Consider the following 24,981-nt stretch of genomic DNA (forward strand, 5'->3'; position numbering starts at 1 on the left):
TAAGCGCATATCAAAACATATTAATTTATTCAGAGAGGCGTTTGACCTCAAAACATCTGGTAGCAATCGATTCGTTGTTTCTTTTCCGAATGGAAACACAGCGAATAAATTTATTGATAGCTTTAATAACAAAGTCAAATCTATGTTCCAAGGGGACTCTTGGATAGCATATGTCCCTAACTATAAAGTAATGCCAAAGAATGTAGACGAGTATAGAAGCACGGTTCTCGGTACCTCGCGAGTCGCACAAGCTTGGGTACTTTGCTATAGTTTACGTCATGTATACTGTACTGAAATGCTATAGATAGTACAGTATACGTGACGTAAACTATAGCAAAGTATCCCAGCTCGTGCGACCCGCGGGGTACCGAGAACCGTGCTTCTAGGTAATACGTCAATTTGTTCTTAAAGGCATAGATGATAATGATATTGATGAGCTCAATAATAATATTCGCTCTCCTCCGGAATGGGGCACTATTTGGATCCCTCCGTTTGAAATTACAAGGTTGAAAAGAAAGGTCCTCAACAGGGGAAATAACAACTCAGTCACCGTAGAGTATAAAGACACCAACTCATATATTGCTTGTTTCAAATCTTCGGTGGTGCCGTCATCATTAATATATATGGGAAAAAGAGTGACACACTAGAGCCTTTCATTGGGAGAGTTCGTTGTTGTCAGAAATGCCAGCGCTTTGGACATTTGGCCAGGTTTTAGATCTCATGCTGAGATGTCACTGTTTGTGTCCGTTGTCGTCTTGATACGACCCCTTCCTTGCACGACATAGAGAAGTGTAGATCTGGACTTCCGATCGAGCGTTCGTTCAATGCGATGAATGTCGGATAGTTGTCTTGATACAAAATAATTTCTCAGTGCTTAGTGCGAATTTTCTTCTCTTCACTATCTTTTTGTCCTTATATAACACTGGCATCTTTATTATTATTTGCCTTTTAACTACGATTTTTACATATTGTTCATTGCATTTACGTTGTCCTTTGATTATCTTTGTCCTATGATTGTCTGTGTGATAGCAACATGGAAAGTGAGCGTGTTTCTATTATACAAAATTCTTTCACTGATTCTGATTTACCTAGTAATAATTATGACAAAAATTCTGCTTTTGCTTCAATTTTGCAGGGTCCTGTGGAGGAGGAAGTAAGACGCATTATAAATAGAAGGAAGAGATTATCTGAGTCTTCACATAACGAGGCAAGTGGTAAAAAATTATCTACTGATCCTCTGGATTCCGATCCTCGTCTAGTCAATAAATATTCCATGGAATCTAAGCCGCCTTTTTTGGTTCTTATGTTACAGATCCCGCTTGTGTAATTCATCAGGTTCAGACAAATGAAAATAGCTCTGTTAATAAAGGTAACGAAATTATTAATAATAATATAAAGAATCCCAAATAAAAAACGGGAACATACGGTATAATTGCTTTTGGGAAACAAATTTCGATAAATATTAAGTTTTTTAATTCTGCTTTTTGTTTGAAATTTCCGCGGTAGCCGAATTTTTAGCGCTATCACGCGATTTACAATTCACCATCAAGCCGATGGTGACATCCTTCGGAGCCACACACAAATTACAAAAGTGCCAGGAATTCGGCTACCGCCCATACTGCGCGACCTGTCGTCCGGTGGGCGCGTGGCAACAGATTGGTTCACGGATCGGAATCCGCGAACCGATAGGTGTGCCTATTCTTACGTCGATGTTATGCTTCCGGAAAAGAAGAAGACCGGCAGATCTCTGGTAGAACGCACGTCGCGAGGACGTGCACCTCTCTCCCGTGTATTCTCAAGTGCGGTTTAGAAACAATATTGTTAAATATCACTTTATTGCACGATTTTTAGTTTGTTTAACAGTTCGTCAAGTTATTTGTTTGCGCACGCCAAGGAGAGCTCCAGAATTACGTGTGACTCTCGACCTCACGTTATTCACGTTGTAAATATTAATAAACCTCTGTGAAGAGTTAATTCGAGAGGAAGACAGCTGCATTTTGTACTTTAGGATCAACGACTAATCCACCTCTCAATCCAAATTTCACGTCATGACGTCTCGGATCGGGCGACACGTTCCTTTATCAAGGAACGAGAACATAATTTTTCAACAAACACTTTCAATTTGAAAACTATTGAGAGATAAATTTTCCGTTATATTTAAAGATAGTAACTCTGCAAATAGATTCGTGGATTGTTTCAATAAAACTGCGCTGGTTATATTTCCGGATGAAAGATGGCTAGCCTACATTTCTAATATTAAGATTATTAAACAATATATTATTTAAGGCATAAATGATGACAACACTCCTCAGGAGATTATTGATAATCTCAGACCTCCTGAATGGAGTATAATTTGGACTTCTTCTGAGGTAGTTAGAAACCTTTTCAAAAAAAGCAAAGCGACGGCTCAATTATAATACTAATTATATTGATTCTGACTTATATTTGGTGCGCTTCAGGACTTCTGTGGTTTCTCCCAGCGTTATTTATATGGGGAAAAGATTGCTTTTATGTCCATTTATTCAAAGAGTTAAACGTTGTAATAAATATCAAAGATTTGGACATATTTCTAGGATGTGCCGTGCTTCTGACAATAATGCTATATGCGTTAGATGCGGATGGAATCCATCTACTCATGGTAAAGGTTCTAAGTGTATGGCTGATAAGCCCTCTTGTGTTAATTGCTGTAGGCATAGGATGGACGATGTTGAACATAATGCTTCCTCTAATAGATGTCCTATAATTTTACAACAAAAGAAAATAAAAAGAATTATGGCATTTAATGACATTTCGCAATCTGAGGCTGAGAGTTTGTTTTATAAATCTAAATCTGAACCTGGTATGACTGAATCTCTGGAGGTGCGACCTCATGGGGCTCACTTCCTACTTTCTATGATTTTCTTCCGCCTAATTTGGCTTCTCCTTATAAATCTTCTGACTTTGGCTCTGTGGCGACGTCTTTTTCAGATATGGTTAAACATGGGAGTGTTGGAGGTTTTGTGCTTTCTGTCTCGATGTCAACTTCGGGATTGGCTTCTTCTTTGTCTTCTCCCTCAATCATAACATCTAAGATAAAATCAATTCCAACCACTTCTAATATTATAAGGAGAGTGAAATATGATAAGGCGATTGAGGGTTCTGCTAATAAGAGTGATGGACCGTTTCGTGTGTCTTCTTCTTTTTCTACGTCTAAATCTAATAAATTAGAAAAGAATACTGAGTCAATTAGTTCTTGTTACGTTTTCGTTCGTCCGTTTTTGGGTCAATATATTTAAATACTTTACCCGGGAGTTGGACGGGTTGTGTGTATTTAGTTTTCAGTCCCGAACAGGAATCTTAGTTTATAAACTTTATAACGCGGATCAGTTTTGTTAATGCGGCGATAGTCGGGATAGTCAGGCTCGACGTTAATAGGAGTTAGTTGGTAAGGAATAGTAGGAGGTTTGTCGATTTGGGTGTTTGCTTCTAAATGTTGGAGTTTTTGCGAGAGGTGAAAGAAATCTTGTCGCAAATCAATCGCTTGTTTTATCTGGTATCTGAGCCGTTTGAGCTGTACTCGTTTACCTGCCCTTTTCTTCATGAGAATGTTAAATAAAACGGAAGCTCCCAAAATGAACTTAAGGTCGCTACGCAAGGCAGCGACCAGTCCGATTCGCTACGCAAGGCAGCGACCAGTCCGATTCGCTACGCTCTTCGGCAGCGAAAGGGGTAAGCTCGATTTGAGAGTTATGGTAAATAATTTCATACACCAAGAGCAGTGTTCGTAGGCGCTACACTCTTCGGCAGCGCCGGTTACCAATTCGCTACACTCTTTGTCAGCGAAAAGGCCGTTCCCCGCTCTCGGAGATGTCCTACGTTATATGTAAATTTTACTCGGATCAGATGCCAAATAACTGAGCTTATTGTGGTATTATCAATTACCTTTTATTCTATGAATGGTTACAAAATTATAAGTCTAAAGTACTGGATTAGTCGTAAGAATAAAGAAACGAAGGATGACAGTCGAAGTTCGCGGAGAACTATAGTTACGACAAAGGTTTCGTTAAGATTTCAACTGCGATGCACAGCGTTTTTCTAGCCCTATTTATACTCGAAATTTTACCACCTCCATCTATGAATTTTGAAGGAGGGAGGCCCTTATCTCGGTTTGTTTATAAGATTTTGTTTATAAGGTTTGTTTATAAGGTTTATAAACAACTCTGGCGATCCTGCATATCGGATGTTAGTTTAGGATCTGAGAGCGATGAAAATTTGTCAATACGTGACGATAAGCAAATTCTGGCGATCCCGCGTATCCGATGTTAGTTTGAGTTAAGATAAATCTAACCGAGAGCAATGAAAATTTGTCGGTACGTGACAGTTCTCCTATTTCTAAAAATTTATTGAAAGCACATTTTCCTTCGTCGTTTGTGGTACAAAAAAACTATGTAAATACGAAACTTAATATTGATTTTTTGAACGAGTAGAACTATCAACGAGTGAATGAATATCAAAATAATCACAAATCCCTGAAAAACGTAAACAAGGACGCTCTGATTGAGATGAGCTATGCTCTGCTTAGTAGAGCCTTGTGTACTTAACACTTCGATACATTATTGTATTATTGTATATATTTTGTTATGAATAGTCTCTCTATCAATATTCTTCAATGGAATTGTCGGTCATTGTTGAGGCGAATTCCCGACTTAATTTATGTTTTGGAAAAGTATAGGATTGCAATAGCTGCTTTGTGTGAGACCAGACTTAGCGATGATTATCTGTCCTCCTTCTCAAATTACGAGCTGTTTTCGTGCAATCGTAATAGACGGGAAGGCGGTATGGCTTTACTGATAGATAGAAGGTTTAAGGTCCCCTTAGTGAAGGCTGCGCGCTTGGATGTGGTCTCTTCTAATAAAATTGAAATTATTTTGGGTAGGGTCTGACTAGATGTTGATAGATGTATCTTTGTTTGTTCTATTTATAGCCCTCCACGTGGGAATACTCATCCCTACACGGATTCGGGGGCTTGGTTGGAAGTACTTCGGATTTGTAAAGGTTATTCTCCCATTATTGTTTGTTGTAAAATACTAAGATCTTATTGCAACAAATTATTTAGCACCACCGACAAGCTTGTTACAAAACATTCGCCATCAATCTTAATTTCGCTATCAAATTGGCCTATCGTTTTAATGTTTTGCGCGCCTATCCCGCAAAACACAATTTCTTGCTGTGTCAAATTCGGTGATCCCACTTTTACGTACTGATCTTTGCGTATTAATGACAGATCGCTGCCCATATCGATTAGCGCGACTAGCTTTTCATTATTAATATTTACATCTTTGAAATATTCACGCTCTGTTTTCGAAATATCGGACATATTTTTAACTTTGTTTATTTTATTAATAAGCATATTTGTAAGTCAGCTCTCCAATTTTTTAAAACTCCATATTCATCTCGACTAAGAGCCAAACGCGATGTTATTGCGACAAATTAGGATAAGAAATTTTTTGGAAATTTTTTGGAAACTGAGGAATTTGAATCCTATGGTTGGGATCTCAGAAATTCCCCTTGTTCCTTCTCTAAACATCCCCTGTAAGAAAAAGACAAGAAAAAATATTGGTCCGAAAGTCGGCTGAATCGGGAATCGAACCCGAGACCTTCCGCTTGCCGGGCGACTGCTCTTCCAACTGAGCTATTCAGACACTTACAAATCAATATTTCTCTCAATGTTTATAACCCCCCACCCCCCCACCAAGGCGTCGTACCTGGTCCAAACGCAACAAATATTAATAAGCATATTTGTAAGTCAGCTCTCCAATTTTTTAAAACTCCATATTCATCTCGACTAAGAGCCAAACGCGATGTTATTGCGACAAATTAGGATAAGAAATTTTTTGGAAATGTTTGTTTATTTTAGTTTTTTTCACAATTCGCCGCAATATGGCCAAATTCTCTGCATTCAAAACACCGCATACCTTTCGCTTTGGATGGACAATCTGCTGCACGATCCTTGCGCTCCGCAATTGTGACATCGCACCGTGCTCTTCGCCGCCCCGGACTTCTCTCTCTCGCTGCGTCCCTGGGCGCGCCGGTCTCTCGCACTTCCTTGCGCTCCGGATTGATTCTTCCCGCGCAGCGACACTCTCTCAAACACTCTGAGTAGCGCCTTCCCCGTTCGCAGTTGTTCGATCACGTACTCCATCAATTCGCCTTCCTTCATCTTAATACCCAGGATGACCTTCTGATGCAAATATTCGTAGAAGGTTTCATCTCTTCGCCAGACACGCTGCTCAAACTGTTTCCTCATATATACTTTTCCCGGCTTGTGGAAGAACATATTCTTCAACTCGCGCAACAGCTCGTCAACGTCGATCTCAGTATATGTCGGATTAGAATGAAACCATTCTTGTGCTTTGCCTTTCAGCCTCGCTCCGATCAAAATTCTTGTTAGATCGTCCGTCAAATGCGTTTCTCAGGGATCTGACACGCTTTTCCCAGAACTCGAACATGCTGCTGTCGCCCTCGAAGTGTCCCAGCAAGCCCGCGACTGCATTTATATTTGTTGTGCTCGACTCGTGGGAGATCACCGGACTCCTCGTCACCGAGTCGTCTCTCTCGCTGTCCACATTTTGTGCCCGTCTCAATAGCTCGTTCTCCTGCCGCATCAACTGCAGTTCACGCTCCATCAATTGTTTCTCTCTCCGGCACAACTCCATTTCTCCGCAAATACTCGACATCACGATCATCGGCGTTCGATTCGCCCGTTTCTTCGCAATCTTCGCGAGCCTCATCTCGTCTCTCCTCTTCCTCGCTCAGCACCCGTGACATCCATCCATCCGCTGGGTCCTTCTCAAAGAATCTGGCTATCAATTCACTTTTCACGCCAGTAGTCGCCAGGCCCAATTCTCGCAATATTTCTTTCAATTCATTGACAGTGAACTCGTTTGCATCTCTCTCGGCACTCGCCATTCCCTCTCGTAGGTCAATTTCGAACAAGATTCAAAAATTGCGACCGTTTACCGCTCCCCGCAGCGTCAACCATCCCGGCTGAGCCCCCAAAATTGTGGGAAAAATGAAGCAGCCGATAGAAAGAATCTCTTATATACTTGAAGAAATTATTTAATATACAATCTAATATAATGTTACTGCTATAAAAATCGTGCGAGCACTGTTCCTTCCGACTGTTTTCCAGTTTATTTATCTCCTTCTGTTCGCCCTTAAATTCGTCTCGAACCTTCTCAATCATCTCTTTGTTTTTTCGAGCTCGTCAGGCTAATCGTAAATTTTATTTTCAAGTTTGTCTTTTCACACAATACACAGGTCGACTTACAATGTTTTGTTTGCTTGCCGCTTATACTGACAGAATTTGTATTAAGCAAATAATCGGTTGAAAAAACACTTTTATAATCGCTTTGATCATATATTTGCGCGATATAAAAATTTATAAAATAAATTTATTCCTACATCATTATACCAACTTGTACTCAAAATTTAAAGCAATGGCCAAGGATGATGCTATTGATATTTAAAAAAATCAGAGCCGTAAAAAGGACGGAAGACATTTTAAATAATTAATTCGATACTTTCTCCTCCGTGATATAAAAAGTTTGCTAATCTAATGCATCCGATTATAGTTCTGATATCTAGAATCAGATCTCATCATGTTGCTGTTAACGGTCATCTATGGGAGAAAAACATAGTCGCCTCTCCTGAATGTCCTTGCGGACATTCTTTCCAAGATTTAAATCATCTCTTCTTTGACTATCCTGACTCTGAAGAGATGTCCAACGAGCTCATTTCCTCTATCCTTCTTATAGACCCAACAATTGAACTGGACATTCCCAAATTGGCCTTTTCTGACAATTCAAAAATCTACAACAGACTTCATCAATTTGTAAAAACAATTAAGAGTCAATATATCGAGAGGATAAAAAAGATTTATTTTGTAACTCAATGATTGAATTGGATATATCGAACTGGCCTTTCTAACAACTCTGGAATCAACAGCTGATTTTATTAATTACAAAATTGGAAATCTATACATACAGAAGATAAAGAAAACACATTGCTTAATCAAATATTGTCCACATTTAATAACTAATATCCACAAACATCAAAAGACGTGTGAATGGTGTATGAGCTCTTGCTCAAGCAGCCAATACAGAAGACAAAGACGAAGAAGTGTAGATCTGAGAGTCCTCGATGCATCAACTGCGTTAGAAGTAAGTTGGATAGCGTGGATCATGAGGCATCCAGCTCTACATCCGATATAAACAAAAGAAGATAAATAAGCTAGTCGCCTATAATAAAATATCACCTTTAGAGGTCAAAGCCCTACTGGACAGAGGTATAGAAAATCCTCAGGGAAGTTGGTCTCGACCCCCTTCAGGAGTCCTCGTTCCCACTCTCCATGATTTCATACCAACCAATGTAAATAGTCAGAAGCCTTTCAAGGCTGGTTATACAAAAAATAGGAGAAACTCAGAAATAGCATTACATGGTCAGGTGGGTTCCCTTTATGTTTCTTCGTCCCCCTCTTTCTTTTCCTCAGTTCCCCCTCCTTCTTTTCCTCAGTTCCCCCTCTTTCTTTTCGTCAATTCCCCCTCCTTCACTCCCATTTATAACTTCGGCCTTCTCTTCTAGAAAAGCTCATATATCCTCCATTATCTCTTCTCAGTTTCCCCCTGTTTTTACACCTCTTCCATCATTGGCTTCAGAGGATGCGGGTAAGCTGTATCAAAAAAAAGTGCAACAGGCCCCGTTTGTATAGTGATCCCTCTTTATCAATGAACACAGTGGATCATAGTACTTATAAATACTTACATTCAAAGTCAGGGAATTTTCAGAGGAATAATACGTCAAAACCTAAAAGCAATAATATAGGAAGTCAGAGTACTTCTACTTTTAATTATAAATCCCTTAATCCTTTCCCGGAGATATTAAACAATTGGATTCAAGAATGTAAGAAAAAATACTCAATATTAAACACATTACAACAGGAGATAATGTTAGAAATAGGCAACTCTCTCCTTAAAAGTGCAATGTATACATAAATAAGAATACAGTCTCTCATAATTTTATAATTGTTGCGTATAAGCCACGTTTCTGCCGCGGGAGGAGTGCTTCGTAGCTACGTGGCCGAGGAAAATAATGATGCGTTTCCTCTCAGTTTGGGTTAATGTAATTTATTATCCAAGAATACACTTCCAAACGGTTGCACGAGATGCAAAATACAATTGCGTAATGCGTGAAATGTGTCGCACGCGGTACGCCGGCTAGGAGACGACAGACTGGTGGCGGCCTGCTCGCAGGATCTCGCTTGATATCGCCGAAGGCGCTTGATAAGAGCCGACGCTGCCCGAATTAATATCGTCCGTGACGCGACATTTTGAAATGGCGGACAATGAGATTCTTAACAATAATCAATATAAATATTTACTTATTAACTAATTTACTATAATCAATATTAGGACATTACCGTGGTATAATTATCTAATACTTGGCTTCCTGATCATTTATTTGCATATCTAACTCCCTATCTATATCTATATTTATTATTGTAACTTATGATTAATAAAATTAACTAAGGTTCAATAACGGCTCTGTAATATAAATATAAATCTAAATCATAAGAAAGGCGTAAAGAGCCATACGCGGATGTTTTCTACGTATTCTTTCTATCTCTGAAATATGCTGGAATACATTCCGTAGAAACTACATTGAATTTGTGGAAGACTTTTCCCTAGATATGCACAATGTACGAGGTGTGGCAATAAAAAAACTGGACTCATGCTCTAATCCTTTATTGAAAAAAAATCAGACAATTAAAATGTCCCCTTCAATGTAGTCCCCTTCCCGATCCCTACACCGCTTCACGCGAATTTTCCATTTTTAGAAGCAGTGCTGTAGGTCTTCTTGTGTTATGCTGTTCAAGAATTGCGTCGCTTTTTTTCACTGCATCCACGGACTCAAATCTGGTTCATTTGAGCGCAGTTGACGAAAAACAACATTCCAGTGATGGAACATCCACCGTACTCGCCGGATCTAGCACCGTGTGACTTTTTTTTCTTCCCGAAAGTCAAATCTGCGCTCAAATGAACCAGATTCGAGTCCGTGGATGCAGTGAAAAAAAGCGACGCAACTCTTGAACAGCATAACACAAGAAGACCTGCAGCACTGCTTCCAAAAATGGAAAATTCGCATGGAGCCGTGTAGGGATCGGGAAAGGGACTACATTGAAGGGGACAACATTTTAATTGTCTGATTTTTTTTCAATAAAGGATTAGAGCATGAGTCCGGTTTCTTTATTGCCACACCTCGTAGATAAAACATACTCAGAATTGATTTCTAATTCTATAGTGCTCTTTTGTCTTCAGGGGTTGGGAAACAGGCTAATTTCAAAACAAGGCACAAAACTCCTGCCTTTTGGTGGGATAGCGAATGCTATGAGGTCATGAAGAATAAGAGTGCTTATTTCAGAAGATATAAGGCACACCCTAATATGGAAAATTTACAACGCTACATTATATATATGTGGGATCCGCGAAAAAGAATCGGGCCTTCGGGTGACTAGACCGGAACTCGAACCCGGAACCTTCCGCTTGCCGGGCGACTGCTCTAACCATTAAGCTACCTAGGCCCTCTGCTCAACCTTCTCCGCATCACCCACTTATGCGTTATGGAGGAGTCCCGATACTACATATAGTAAACAAACTAATAAAATTTTCAAAAAAAAAAAAATAAATTTCGAGAATTTTTTTCATCTTTGAATATTAACACCCCTATTGCTAAAGTCTGGAGATATATCCGCTCTTTTTCTGGAACAAAAAATAACTACAACCTCTTTTCGGAAGATAAGTTTAATGAGGCATTTGAAAAAATCGCTCCCATATAAAAACCAAGTTAAGTATCGATTTAGATGAATTATTTATTTAATTTATCTTTTCATCTTGAGCCAACTGATCAATCCTTTAGGCCGGATCTACAACAGGTGTAGCAAGCTCTATGCTTTAAGAAATTCACCAATCACAGTCAAGAATGAGAGGAATAATCGACTGTAATTGATCGATTTCTTGAGGCTTAGAGCTTACTACACCTATTGTAGACCCGGCCTTATGCTGCATTTGTTCTCTAGATCTGAGTATAATGCAGCTATCTCTTCCTTGAAATCTAAGTCCTCTCCCGGTACTGACCTAATATCTAATAAGATAATTAAAAAATTCTTATTTGAATTGCACTCTCTAATCTTCAGACTACTCAATCTAATGTTCCATAAAAATAAATATCCAAAATATTGGAATGAATACTATGTGCTTTTTATTCCTAAGCCAGGTCAGAAGAGTGGTATAACTTAATTATATTGAATAACTTGCAAAAAATCTTTGAAAAATTACTACATAGGCGTATTAAATGGTGGGTCGAAAATAATGGCATCCTCCCTAGTTTTCAGTTCGGATTTCGACGGGGTCATTCGTGTATGAATAGCGTTGCCACTTTGGTGACTCATTAGGAAAAACAACCTGGAGAGAAAATATACGGACGTTCTTTTCCTGGACTTAATAGGAGCATTTGACAACATTGTGCCGGAGGTGCTGTGAGTATTATTGGACAAGTGCGGTATTCCGGGGAAGATTATCTAATATATTAAATCAATGACGCGTAGACGCGACCTGATAGTATATATAGCAGGACTCTCACTGCAAAAAGAAGCACTTCCCGGGCCTTCGATATTGAGCCCGATTTTGTTTAATATATGTGTAGCCTTAATCGAGGTCTGTCTTTCTTTGCCGGTCAACATTTTAATATACGCTGATGACATCGTCCTGTTTTGTTCACATCAGTCGTTGAACAATATTAGCGATCAGCTTAACATAGCCCTGAATGGTAAAACTATTCCTCGGTAAATTGGGATTAGCAATATCTCCTTCTAAGCCCTTTTTTACGATCTTCGCAAATCAAAAAACAAGAAATCTGCGATTATCACTTCGAAGAAGTAATTTCCTATTAAACGCTCTTGGCGAAGACATAGCCTGCTCTTGGTCTCCTAGGTTTCTAGGGATTTATATAGATCCTGAATTCGAATGAAAGTCACACATTAGCAGATTAAGAAATAGAATCATCCCTAGAATTAATGCTTTAAAAGCGATAGCAGGAATTCGTTGGGAAGCGCACCCAACGATCTATTAACAGTAGGTCGGTGCTCGAATGGGGATGTCAGATTTTTCATCCATTATCTCACAAACTTCAACTCAAAATAAATAGGCTACAATTTGTAGCACTAAGAGTGATACTAGGCCTAATGCGCACTACATCTACCAATGTTCTGGATTTACGAAGAACAACCTCTAATCACTAAATGGCAGTTCTTACTAGAAAAATTTCTATGCAGAATATTGGCGCGTACATCACATCCACTATATCTTTTACTGATGGCCTTAAAATCGGCTTATGAAGAAGTCGGACTTCCTCCATCCTTTGGTGTTATGGTGGATACTTTTGTGGGTAATCACAATTTCTTTGATCAAATTGAGAGAAACACTTTACCAGGTTTTCTAAATTATCCATATTGCATTAATCATTTCATCCCAAACATTGACACCGAGTTCGGCTTGGAATGTATCGACTTTAAAAATAGCGGCATTGTGTTAACCTTTGATAAGTTTCTGAAGGAGCAGAATATCGAACTAGCTTTGTACACGGATGGTTCCCGCCAGAGGGAGGGCGAACAGTGTAAAGTGGATTCACGGTGGTATCACCTGAGAATGACATAAATATAAAAAACCGTATTAATAACAATTGCACTATATTTGATGCAGAAGCTTCAGCAATAGAAAAAGCGTTGCAATGTATTCTTAGGAGAAGAGTAACGAGATCAATTATTTTTCAGATGCTCGTAGCGTTCTTACAAGTTTATCCCACCATAAGGTTAACAAAAACACTCATAATATTATCTACAATGCCTAGAAAGGTTAATCTCAATAAGACTGGTTTGGATCCCTGGACACTGTGGAATCCCGGGGAATGAATTGGCGGACTTAGCGGCCAAACAATTTCTGCATCTTTCGAATCCATTCCTCACCTGTAAATGTCATTACACTAATTTATACTCAAAGTTCAAAAATTTGGCAAAAAGTAAAGCAGCTGATATATTACTGAATAAAAACAACTATAAACAGATACTTCAATAGAATTGAAGAACCACTTTTAACACCTTGGTTTATCGAGATTAAAGAAGAATTACCTAGATCAATTATTACTTTAATTTCAAGACTCAGAACTCAACATACCGTTAATACAATATGCACTTATGGGAAAAGCATATAATAGACAATCCGGGCTGCCAATGCAGATTCGAAAGACAAGATGTGAACCATATTTTTTTTCTTTGTCCGGATAATCTATACATTCAATCAAGCTGATCACTAAACTGTTCAAATTTGGTACATTAACTTCATTGGATGTCAATGATATAGTATTTTCTTGTTGCACGAGATTAGTCAAGGCATTGTATGCGTTCGTAAAGGAGGCCGACCTAAACGAATCTCTAGAATCATCTGGGGGTCGATTGTGTAACTTTTTCGAAAAAGTGAAAACGTAAAAAGTGAAAAATTTACACTAATTACGCATTCATTTTCAAATGAAATCGATGTGTAATTGGAAGAAAATTTTCACTTTTCACATTTTTACTTTAGAAAAAGTTACACAATCGACTCCCTGACTGTTATACACAGCACCAGTGACAGTGGGCTGTCCCTTTTCCCCGCGCGCTACTATTCGCGTGGATTGGCCGAACTTTAGTAATTAATTTCTTCTTTATTATTGAGAAAATCGCAAAACAATAAAGGACTTTTTTACTCAGTTTGATCTGTTCTACCTGCACCTGACGGGTAGGGCGCGAGTTACAGAACACCCTGTATACAAGGTGTTTAGTATAAAAGATCTGCATAATTTTTGAAATTTTTCTACAAATATAAAAATGTTTATACAGTAAAAATTAATTTATTTTACGTAATAAAAAATTGGAAAAAAATTTTTATAAAAAAATTAATGTCACCATAAATTTTTTTTTGAAAATAGAATTATATTTTTTATATCCATTAATTCCTTACAATATTCTGCGTTTATATAACGGTAAAATGGTCAAAAAGTGAATAGTTGGGAGACATTTTATACTTTTTAATTTGACATAATCACTTATATAAACTAAACCGAAAATAAGCTTTTTATGTCCTCTGCATAAAAATCCACCGTCGAATATAGATATACGCTTGTCAAACGAATCTTCTAGCAAAATCCTTATTATACATATATTTTTATAAATATATAAATTTAAAGTGTAAGACAGGCAATAAGAGCCAATCGCGGAAGACAGTGCGTTATCCCAACAAAACTAAATTTTTCGTTAGAATTAAATATCTGTGCACAAGGCACCAAATTTTACTTAGTCACGGCCAAGATTTTAAAATATGAAATAATCTCATATTTGAGATTTAATTTCAATAATCCTTTAACCTCCCTACGGAAATAAATAAATGCAAGAGAAAAATATAGATCCGAAAGTCGCTGAATCGGGAATCGAACCCGAGACCTTTCGCTTGCCGGGCGACTGCTCTTCCAACTGAGCTATTCAGATCCTTTCGATTCTATACTTTTTCTCTGCTATATATATAATAATGTTGATAAACAAACGCTTTTAAGCCAGCATGTATAAGTTAAGAGTTTAACAAGGCTCTGTAATATAAATATATAAATTTAAAGTGTAAGACAGGCAATAAGAGCTAATCGCGGATATATTTTTATTATATATATAATTTAATATGGCTACCAAGAAGAAACAGAAACCTTTAAAAAACAATATGCATGCAAATAGTTAGTATATAAGGCTTAACTTTTAATTGCGAAATAATAGGTGTAAAATTATTAAATAAATAATATAAATCATTTTAATATATATTTAATAGTAATTGTGTGTGTGTGTGTGTGTGTGTGTGTGTGTGTGTGTGTGTGTGTGTGTGTGTGTGTGCGTGTGCGTGTGTGTGTGTGTGTTTGTGTGTGTGTGTGTATAATTTCATATATAACAAGTTTAATTTTGACAATATAGCTTTATCATTGTTTGAATTTATGAACACATGAGAAGTAATTTCACAAACGTTCATTACTTCCAGCATTATAATTTCGTTTATCATTTATTTCTTTTTATTATATCATTATTATTATGGTTACATATAAGCGAAAAAAGCAGAATTAAACACGATTGTGCTAACTAATATTGATAAAATTAACTTATTTTTAGAAATGATATCAAGATATTGAATTATGTCTTTAATTTCAATACATTGAAGCATAGACTACATGTATCCTTTCATTTCTTAAAATAATTTCAAAAATTTTAAATAAAATTTTATATACAAACACATTATTTTACATATCTATAACATGCACTATTATATGTAATATAAATTTTCAGCTTGCCCAAATTAATCTAGGATTATGCCAATTATTCTAGAAATGTTAAGAAATATTGTTTTTAAATAAGATTAGTTTTATATTTAAAATATTTTTTTCAATTTAATATCATAAATAAAAATCATTTCGAAATTAATAAAATACAATTATACAAAAAATTATACATTGCAAAAGTATCGCGCGCGCCAAACTCTGCAAATAATCTTTGATCAATTTAAAGTTTAATCAATTTGATTTTTTTCAAAATAATTAACTTTTTACAATGAAATTTTGACAATATATTCACGTTTATAAATATCTTATATGTTATAAAAAATGTGTAATTAAAGCAAATTAAAGTACAATCAAATAAATTCTAGCAAATTTTTAATAAATTTTAATAAATTTGTATTTCTCCTATTTTAATTTATAATTCATGAGATTTTTAATTTATTCATTTATCTAGAATTATTATTCTTGTATATAAAATATTTATTATATTAGAAAAATATTCAAAATTGATCAAAAATATATAATCTTCTTTTTTATAACTAATCTTATTTATTTCTATCTCTTTTAAAGAGATTATATGTATAATATTTAACATAGAAATATTTTAAAAACACATTGTATACTATTATTTCATGTAGAAATATAAAAAAATTTTTTCTAATCTGCAAAAAAACATAAATCTAAAGTTTATAATTATTACATTGTAACTAATAAGAAATGCACTATTGATCATATATGCAAAGTGATATATTTGTTACATCTTCTAATACTTTATTATTTGCATTTCTTTATCCAAACATATGCAATTTTCATATTTTTTGTAATTTACATTCTGTTGTATTATTTTTTTATTATTATTTATGTATTATTTATTTACCAACAAACATGAGCTTATTTTGCTATTATTATTATATCTTGTTGTTGTTACAAATCATTTTTTCCTATTTATTTGGATATAGTAATGATATATTAGAATTTTATAAATGTAATAATATGATATACATACTATATATACTAGTCAAACAATGTAAATATGAAAGAAAACATATAAATCCAGTTTGGATAATAGATATAGTTTAGATATGAAATTGTATAAAATATATAATAAAATATATAATAATTAATATTATTATTTTCTTCTGACTAGGATTTCTCCATAGCGGCAAAAGTATATTTTAAGCCTTGCTTTATTCTTCTGATGACTTCTCTTGCTGTTGAATTTCCATATTTTTCGATATCTAAATCATATAATAATAAAATATATTAAAAAAAGAGCAATATAGAAGAAATTAAAATTATTAAATTGATTAGATCAATTCAGAATAATATTAAAATCATAAAATCGATTATATCGAGTCAGAATAAAACATGTAATACACAATAAATAAAGTTAATTAATCAATAATTATGCTTAATAAACAAACTGCATTTTTTCTGCTGATTATATTTTAATTTAATTTAAAAATAATTTTATTTTATTTAAAAATTATAAACAAAAGATTATATTTGCTTGTAATTATTATTGAATTTATAAATAACCAAATAATAAAAAATATAATATTATAAATAAACATATTATCCCATTTAAAAAAATCTAATTGACTTTATGAAGTACTTGAAGTAAAAAATAATTTCAAATTTAAATTTAAATGGTTACATATAGACATTTTGAAATAAACTTTATAGCAGAAATATTTCAAATATATATATATTTAAAAGAATAATATTATTAAAGAAGTGATTATACAATCAAAATAGTGTTAAAGAAAGAATAATTGCTGACATTTATATAGAATTGAATTAACATTATTATGTTACAATATTATAATATTCTCTCTTTTGCAAAATATTAATTATAATACTATAAAATATTATAATCTACCCTTACCTGCTCTAACAATAAGTGTGTAAAACTTTTATTTTTTAATCAAGGAATCTAACCAATACTTCCTTTAAATATTTTTATATCTAATTTATACTTTTTTGAATATTAAAAAATTCAAAGTTATTTGCACATAACATATTTATAATTAACTTTGTTAATGTTTTTATTAATAATATGTATATCACAGTAGAAAGTACATTTTATTTTGTAATCTACTAGTATATATTTATCTGAAACATTATTGTGCGCCTTTGTTAATTTAAAGAATAAATACGAAGTAAAAGTACAAGAGATTTTCATGCGATTAAAAGGTGTAAAAAAAATTTTTTTAATTAAAAAAATTTTTTTTAATTTTTTAAATATATAAAAAATATAAAAATAAAAATTTGCTTACCAATCTAATCGTCCCACTCATCATCATCAGTGGTATCACTAGTCGAATCTTCGCTTTCGCTATGAATTGCACGAGAACGTTCGGCTAGAGCCCTGGATAACGCATCGGCCAGGCCGCCACGAGGCGCAGGTCCCGTATTCGATTTTACTTCGTTTGGAACAGGTTTCAATTCGATGCCCTCGCGTATTTGCCGGAGTAATTCCCCTCTCGAATCCTCAATCACCGGCGACTTTGTTTCCGTTTTATTAACTTTCTAAAAAGCAAAATTAACATATTATAAAAAAAGACTTTAATGCTTCTTTTTTCACACTAAAATATGAGTTAACAGTTGGAAATGGAAAAATGTAATTCGAGAAGTTTCTTTGTATTTTATATATCTCATTATTCTATTTCCTATTTCATTTCCACAATATTTTAAAATTAATATATTTGACTAATTATATAATTTTACTTGTAACTTTTGCTTAGAAAAGGAGGATATTTTAATCTTTAGAAAGTAAACATATACAAAAGCAAAAAGTATAGCAAAAAATCTTATTTTTTCTAATTTCTAATAAAAATGTGTGTGTGTGTGTGTGTTTGAATGTTTTACAAAATTAAAAGATTCATTATTTATATAGATACTGATCATAATGTACAATTTTGATTCTATATGAAGAACAAAATAGTAATCACAAAAATTCAAATAAATATAGAACAAATTAATTCTTTTATGATAATAAACTAAAATAAGATAAAATATAAATAAATTATAGATAGAATTAAGATAAATTATAAATAGAATAAATGTAGAAAAGAAAAAATACAAAAACTAAATATAATTATGTAGAAAGAAATTAAATAGTCAAATATAATTGTTAAAAAAATACAGCCTTTTAAGAGAACATTGAAAATTTTACATACAGCGTAATTTAAATTAAAAATAAATTATTTAATGTAATTTATTTTTTATAAAGTTGATAAATTCGCAATAAAATTAAAAAAATCTATCAGTTGATTTCTCTCTACATAACTATATTAAATTTAGCAAAAAAGTCTAAGAAAAAAATTAATTTGAATACAACAAACTGATTTCTATCCTTCACTTCCATGAGCATATTACGCACCCTTAGAGTTGTACCACTTCTAATAGATTCCATGAGCATCGGTCTAAGATCAACAATGGACTCTTCGTTGTTATTATTGGTAGCGTTGGTGTTGATTGTTATGCTGTTGGTATTATTCGTGTCCGGTAAAGGTGGTGGTGGAGGTATAGAAGTGTTCGAATTGATTCTCGAGGGAAGAGTCGGTGGTGGCGGAGGCGGAGGTGGAGGAAGAGTTGGAAGAACTGTACTTATATTAGGTGGCGGCGGTCTTGATGGTAAGGTTCTGTGCACTGATGGAGCATTAGACACTGTATTCGAAGACGTGTTCACGGGTAAGCTAGGTGGCATGCTTGGTGATGGAGAAGAAGACACGCTCAAACGATTTGGAGGCAAAGGCGGAGCACTTCGTGTTTGATGCTAAAATACATTTGTATAAATAATATTTTTATATTTATTTTAATTATATGTTAAATAGTACATTTTAATATAGAAAATATATTGTAATATATAATATATTATAGTACAGTATAGTATACTATACTATAATATAGTACAGTGCTCGGAATTAGTTGCTCTTTTCGAGCCGATTTCGCGAGCGACGGGGTAGATCTCCCCACTACCGTCGAGGCTCGACGGCGGAGTCGTCGTTACTCCGGGCAACGCTATATCTCAGGAGCGTCGCTAAACATGTTAAGTTGTACCTTCCGCCAAATCGTCATTATTATTACATAATTTATATTTTTGTTAAATAATAACTGAATATTAACTTAATATTAACTTAATATTTAGTTATTATTTAACAAAAATATAAATTATGTAATAATAATGACGATTTGGCGGAAGGTACAACTTAACATGTTTAGCGACGCTCCTGAGATATAGCGTTGCCCGGAGTAACGACGACTCCGCCGTCGAGCCTCGACGGTAGTGGGGAGATCCACCCCGTCGCTCGCGAAATCGGCTCGAAAAGAGCAACTAATTCCGAGCACTGATATAGTACATAACGTAGTATATATAACATATAGTATATGTACATATAGTATATTCAAATAATGCACACTAATATATGTAATATATTATAATATATATATTTATATCAATATATATACTATATATTATAATAATTATAATATACTATAATAATAGTATATTAATATTAAATAATATATGAAATCATATATTAATGTATATTAATATAATACAATATACTATATATATATTATAACTATAATAATAGTATATTAATATAAAATATTATATGAAATCGTATATTAATGTATATTAATAATATAATAAAATTGACAGAGAGGATATGTGTGATTTTCTGACTTTCACAATAAATTTCTTTATGCATTATAAAACAACTTGAAATAAAAGACACATTCTTCTTAAATGTACAAATTGAGGAATTGAAACAGTGTCTCAAAGATTTGATATCATTAAAATATACAGAAATATACAGCAAAATATGTGTGATACATATTACCATAGTTAAAATCAGAATAAAACTCACAGGTATTGTTCGCGCTGGAACAGGTGGAGGATATTCTTGTCTTTGCGGAAGAGCGGGAGGCTGATTAGCAGTTTTTACATTAGCCAATGGCCGAATATCCTCTTGCACTGCACTCATACCTCCATTCCTTTCAATAAAATCATAGATAAATTTTCGAGTGCCTTTATCTTGAAGTTCATGTTCCGATACACCAGCATTATTGAAAAATTGTTGTAATTGCGAATCCACAGAATCTAATTCCAAACCTTTATTATTTACATCCCATCCTAAGTGTGCCACATGCCTATAAAAGGGATTAAAATAATTTAAAATCAATATTTTAATTATATTAAAATATACCTCTATAATAGATATGAAACAAAATAAAAATCAATTAAAAAATAACCTCTACCTGAAATTCGAAGGAAGACTGATATCATCTTTTGTTAATTTGCGTTTAAGGTCTTGCTCATTTTTTTTCTTCTTTGTTTTGTACATTGAGCTACTCGAAGCACTTCTATTAACACCAACTGTAGTCGCACCATTCGATAAATTCCCCGGTGAACCTGACGTAATAGCAAAAGATGACGGGCTAGTTTGATTTTTCCAGGATAACATGCCACCAGGTTGCACTTCTTTTGCTTTTCTTTCTTGTCTTCTCTGGCGTTTAGCATTTAATTTACCAAGAAGTATATTTCTATAAAAAAAATATCTGTATTATTCTAGATGCTTCCAGTTTTTTTTTTTTGTTTGTAGCGTTATTTATCCCATTAACGTACCTTAATGTAATGGCTTCAGTCTCACTCGCAAAATTAAATGCAGCCATACAATCTTCCGCCTCAAATGTATGAAAATACGACATTGGCGCTTTGTATTCCATTGAATTGTAAACTTCGTGTTCCCACAACATTGCTTTTCTTTGTAAGCAATACAATCGTAAGAAGAAACTACGTCTTGGATTGTCTCTTATCAGAGTTATAATACCTGTACTTTTTTTAATCCAATCTCTATGTAAAGGAGGTTCCGTCAAATATAGTTGTATAACACCAGCTGCTAAGCACTAAAACCAAAAACAAAACATTCTGTATGATAAAAGTATGTTTAAAAAAATTATAAAAGTATAAAAAACAAAGTTTTGTTATTAATTAATCATCTAAGTCATAATATCTAATAAAAGTGTTTATAATATTTTTGCTTTTTTTCTCTAATTACTTAAGCTAATTATACATACAATCACTTTGTATAACAACACATAATAATTTATATAAGAATTACCACATTTTTATTTACTGTTCTATTTAAAAATATTACCGGTCTAATATATTGTTTAGAATAATTTAGATACATTATTAAAAATAAAATATATTTTTTGCTTTATTCATATATAAATTATTCATAAATTAAAGCTAGTAAGTTCAAATGGTTGTTTTATATAATTAATGACAACAAAAAAGAATTAAAGTTTTTTTACACCCGACACTTGCTTTGTCATTTTCAATATTATATTCTCAATATATTTAAAAGCAATTGTTCAAAATTGTATGTCAAACTACGTTTTGTTATAAATATGTGAGCATATTTAACTTTAAAATATGCATTTAGTTGCAAAAACATTAATAAAAACTCAAAAATATAATAAATCCGTCAAAAATATTACTGAAGATACACACAAACACATATAAACAGAAAACAAAATTGAAACGAAAAAAAATGTGAAAATCGAATACAATTTTCTTTGGAAAGGATGTATTTTTTGGAACATATCTTTTAGTATAAAAAAAGGAAGCTACCTAAAAATATAAGAGTTATCTAAAATAACTATTAAAATAAATAATAATTAAGTAAATAATATATAATAATAAAATACTAATAAAAATAATAAGTAAATAATAAATAATAATAATAATAAATAATAAAATAATAATAAATAATAAATAATTAATTAAAATATATAATCAATTGACGGTATATTAAGTATCCTTATGGGAGTTTTTCCAGTTTGATCACTGGTTGGTGAAATAACGTCTTCAACTTCGTATTGAGGTTATATGACGTCCTATATGTCTTAAGTACCCTTATAAAAAATGGGGGTTATCTCACCTGGCATCGATTTCCTATCAGCTGAAAGACCTGCTCATTTTCCTCCGATTTTAGGAGTATCGTGCCCCTGTGTTTGTCCGTGTTGCCCGATTTCATCTTATCGTCGAATAAGGTTAGAAACGTCAAAAGAGTATTACTCAATTCAAAGTTGTCCCTCTTCTTCAGCACTTAAAACGTTTTCCTCCTTGTCGTCGTTAAATCAACTCTCATTGATCCATCCATTCGCGAAATCGTGAACGCACAATGACACGAGAGACTCGGCGAAATAAAAAGAAAAAAAAAGACAGATATCTTCAAATGAATGTACGAATAAATGAAGAGACTCCCAGATGAATCAAGCTCCTTCGCTCTTCAATGACAAATACCGTTCCACCCAAAAATCCAGCAGCGGAAGATATCGACTGACAGAAGTCGCGAAATAGATAGGTTAGGCATAAACTATAGTCGTGTGTCACGTCCAGACGACGGTTCTTTTCTCTTCCTACGCCTAGGCTAGGGAGAAAAGAGGGCGCTTTCTATTTTTTGCGGGGCAACCTGCTTACACCGGCTATATCCCAAACCAGAGAGAAGAATGAGAGAGGCCACGCCGCCGTTTTTCGTCAAACGCTTTTTCTAGGCTGCTCACTAGCGTCACGTACATCCATTTTACGAGCGTCTGGAACTACATGGCCACATCCACTTTCGATGTCGGTAAAAGAGCCAAATTTAGTTCATGTCCGTGCTACATCCACAATTGATAGACCAGAATACGACGAAGATCAGAGTTCAAGACCATATGTTTTCTTTTTTTTTTTTTTTTTTTTCAGAATTGTAAATGAATAAAAAATAAGAAATAATAAATCAATTGTATTTATAAAATATTTTCAATAATTTTATATTCATTTACAAAAATAACATCCCTGAAAATTAAATTGATTGCACAAAAAATATAAAAAATAAGAAAATAAATATTGAAAATAAAATAAATATATTTGTATAAAAATAACAAAAAATTAACATAATATTATAAAATAAAAATAATAAAAAAAATAAAACTTATGGAAAATAATTTATCATAAAAAAAATTTCTAATAATATATATTTAAATAAAATTAAATGAATAATTAAATATACTTTAAACTTTAAATTATACAAAAATTGTTATATAATATAATATATGTATATTAATATTTTTTATTTAATACGTATACCACGTGTACAAAAATGTATATATATATATATATAAGGTGTCCCGAATTTTACGAATTAAAGTACCATAAAAAGAAAGTTTCTCGAAAAAGTAAATTAAAAAAATTTTTACCATTTTTCATTCCAAACAGTATTTTTTGAGGTAAAAAGATTTAAAATTGGCCAATTACAGAATACGATTAAACGGACGCCTATCCGTGAGTCGATTATGTTATATCCTAATAGCACAACATATCCGAAAGATATTCAGAGGATATCCAGAGGACATTCGAACATCCTCAGAATGTTCTCTGAACGTTTTTAGGATATGTGTGCTGTTTGGGTAGTGACCATGCACTTTACGCACTTCAAGTGTCCATTAAATCGTAATCTATAATTGGCCAATTTAAAATTTTTTTACCTCAAAAATTTTATTGTTTAGAATAAGAAATAGCTTAAACTTTTTAATTTATTTTAAAGAACTTTTTTGCTATACTATTTTGACTCGCGAATTTCGGAATCCTGTATATATCAGTTTTTTTTTTTTGTAGGAAGGGAAAAATGCATTATGCATTTCCCATCGGCCGTCCGACGGGGGTATGTGGGACTCTCACCCACTAAAAAACCCTCCGCTCTAAAAAAAAAGCTGTAATTAAAAGTATTCATTATTATAAAACATATATTTTGTGAAAAAAGATATTGTTAAATAATTTGTATTTAATCATATTTACTATGTTAACGTGGAACGTATGTTTAAAAAAATTAATAATATATTGTAATTAAAGATTTAGGTACATATGTGTATATGTATTTTAGTTGGCATTTAGATATGCATGACGTAAAGATTGCAATCACAGTTGAAATAATTACATAAATCGCTCAAACTAACAGGTCTTATCACGGGAAATCTACATATAATATAGATTTTCTATAACTAAAAGAATCAGTTATATATTTTGATGTCTTTTGTTATCTATTTCTGTTAAGGCGTCTTATTATTGTAAGTGATTTGTCAAAATCACTTACTGTATACTATATTATTAACGGTATTCATATGTATCTTCTATGATTATATTAGAATACCGTATGCCAACAAATACATATACGATAGATTTCATTTATTGTACCGTGTTACTGTACTTTCTTAAAATTTTATTATTATATATATCTCGTGTTATATGTCATTAGTAATCAGAAAATACATGATTTTACAATTTCTTAGCATGATTGCATAAAAATATTTTATTTAGTCCGTGATTAAACCTGCTAGTTAACGATTTATGTAATTTGTTTCAACTGTGATTGCAATCTTCTAAGAAATTGAAAAATTCATGCTTATTTTTCTCATTACAGGAAAATAATACTCATTACTAAATGTAACATGATTTGCAAACATATTTTAATGAATGTAATTTCATGATAC

At 33.2% G+C, this 24,981-nt stretch overlaps 3 protein-coding genes across 3 annotated transcripts; 2 read left to right on the forward strand and 1 right to left on the reverse strand.

Moving 5' to 3' along the window:
* The first annotated feature begins 190 nt into the window (after positions 1-190).
* LOC114939134 (uncharacterized) lies at positions 191-1,962 on the forward strand. The gene is made up of 4 exons (XM_029313371.2): positions 191-256; positions 1,136-1,214; positions 1,313-1,369; positions 1,507-1,962. The coding sequence occupies exons 1-4, from the start codon at positions 191-193 to the stop codon at positions 1,752-1,754; spliced, it is 450 nt and encodes a 149-aa protein (XP_029169204.2). The 3' UTR covers positions 1,755-1,962.
* Positions 1,963-11,039: 9,077 nt separating this feature from the next.
* LOC146719797 (uncharacterized) lies at positions 11,040-13,551 on the forward strand. The gene is made up of 2 exons (XM_085489510.1): positions 11,040-11,310; positions 11,422-13,551. Exon 2 carries the CDS (start codon positions 12,297-12,299, stop codon positions 12,747-12,749), a length of 453 nt encoding a protein of 150 aa, XP_085345636.1. The 5' UTR covers positions 11,040-11,310; positions 11,422-12,296; the 3' UTR covers positions 12,750-13,551.
* A 2,609-nt stretch (positions 13,552-16,160) lies between these two features.
* On the reverse strand, positions 16,161-23,180 carry LOC114939118 (actin nucleation-promoting factor WAS). Its single transcript, XM_029313351.2, has 7 exons — positions 22,392-23,180; positions 21,071-21,351; positions 20,704-20,988; positions 20,313-20,595; positions 18,821-19,216; positions 17,715-17,967; positions 16,161-16,673 (listed from the first exon to the last, which is right to left on the reverse strand). The coding sequence occupies exons 1-6, from the start codon at positions 22,485-22,487 to the stop codon at positions 17,719-17,721; spliced, it is 1,590 nt and encodes a 529-aa protein (XP_029169184.1). The 5' UTR covers positions 22,488-23,180; the 3' UTR covers positions 16,161-16,673; positions 17,715-17,718.
* Between the last annotated feature and the right edge of the window lie 1,801 nt (positions 23,181-24,981).

The sequence above is a fragment of the Nylanderia fulva genome, unplaced genomic scaffold (genome assembly GCF_048542155.1).
Source record: "Nylanderia fulva isolate GAGA-0341 unplaced genomic scaffold, ASM4854215v1 Scaffold86, whole genome shotgun sequence".
Lineage (NCBI taxonomy): Eukaryota > Metazoa > Arthropoda > Insecta > Hymenoptera > Formicidae > Nylanderia > Nylanderia fulva.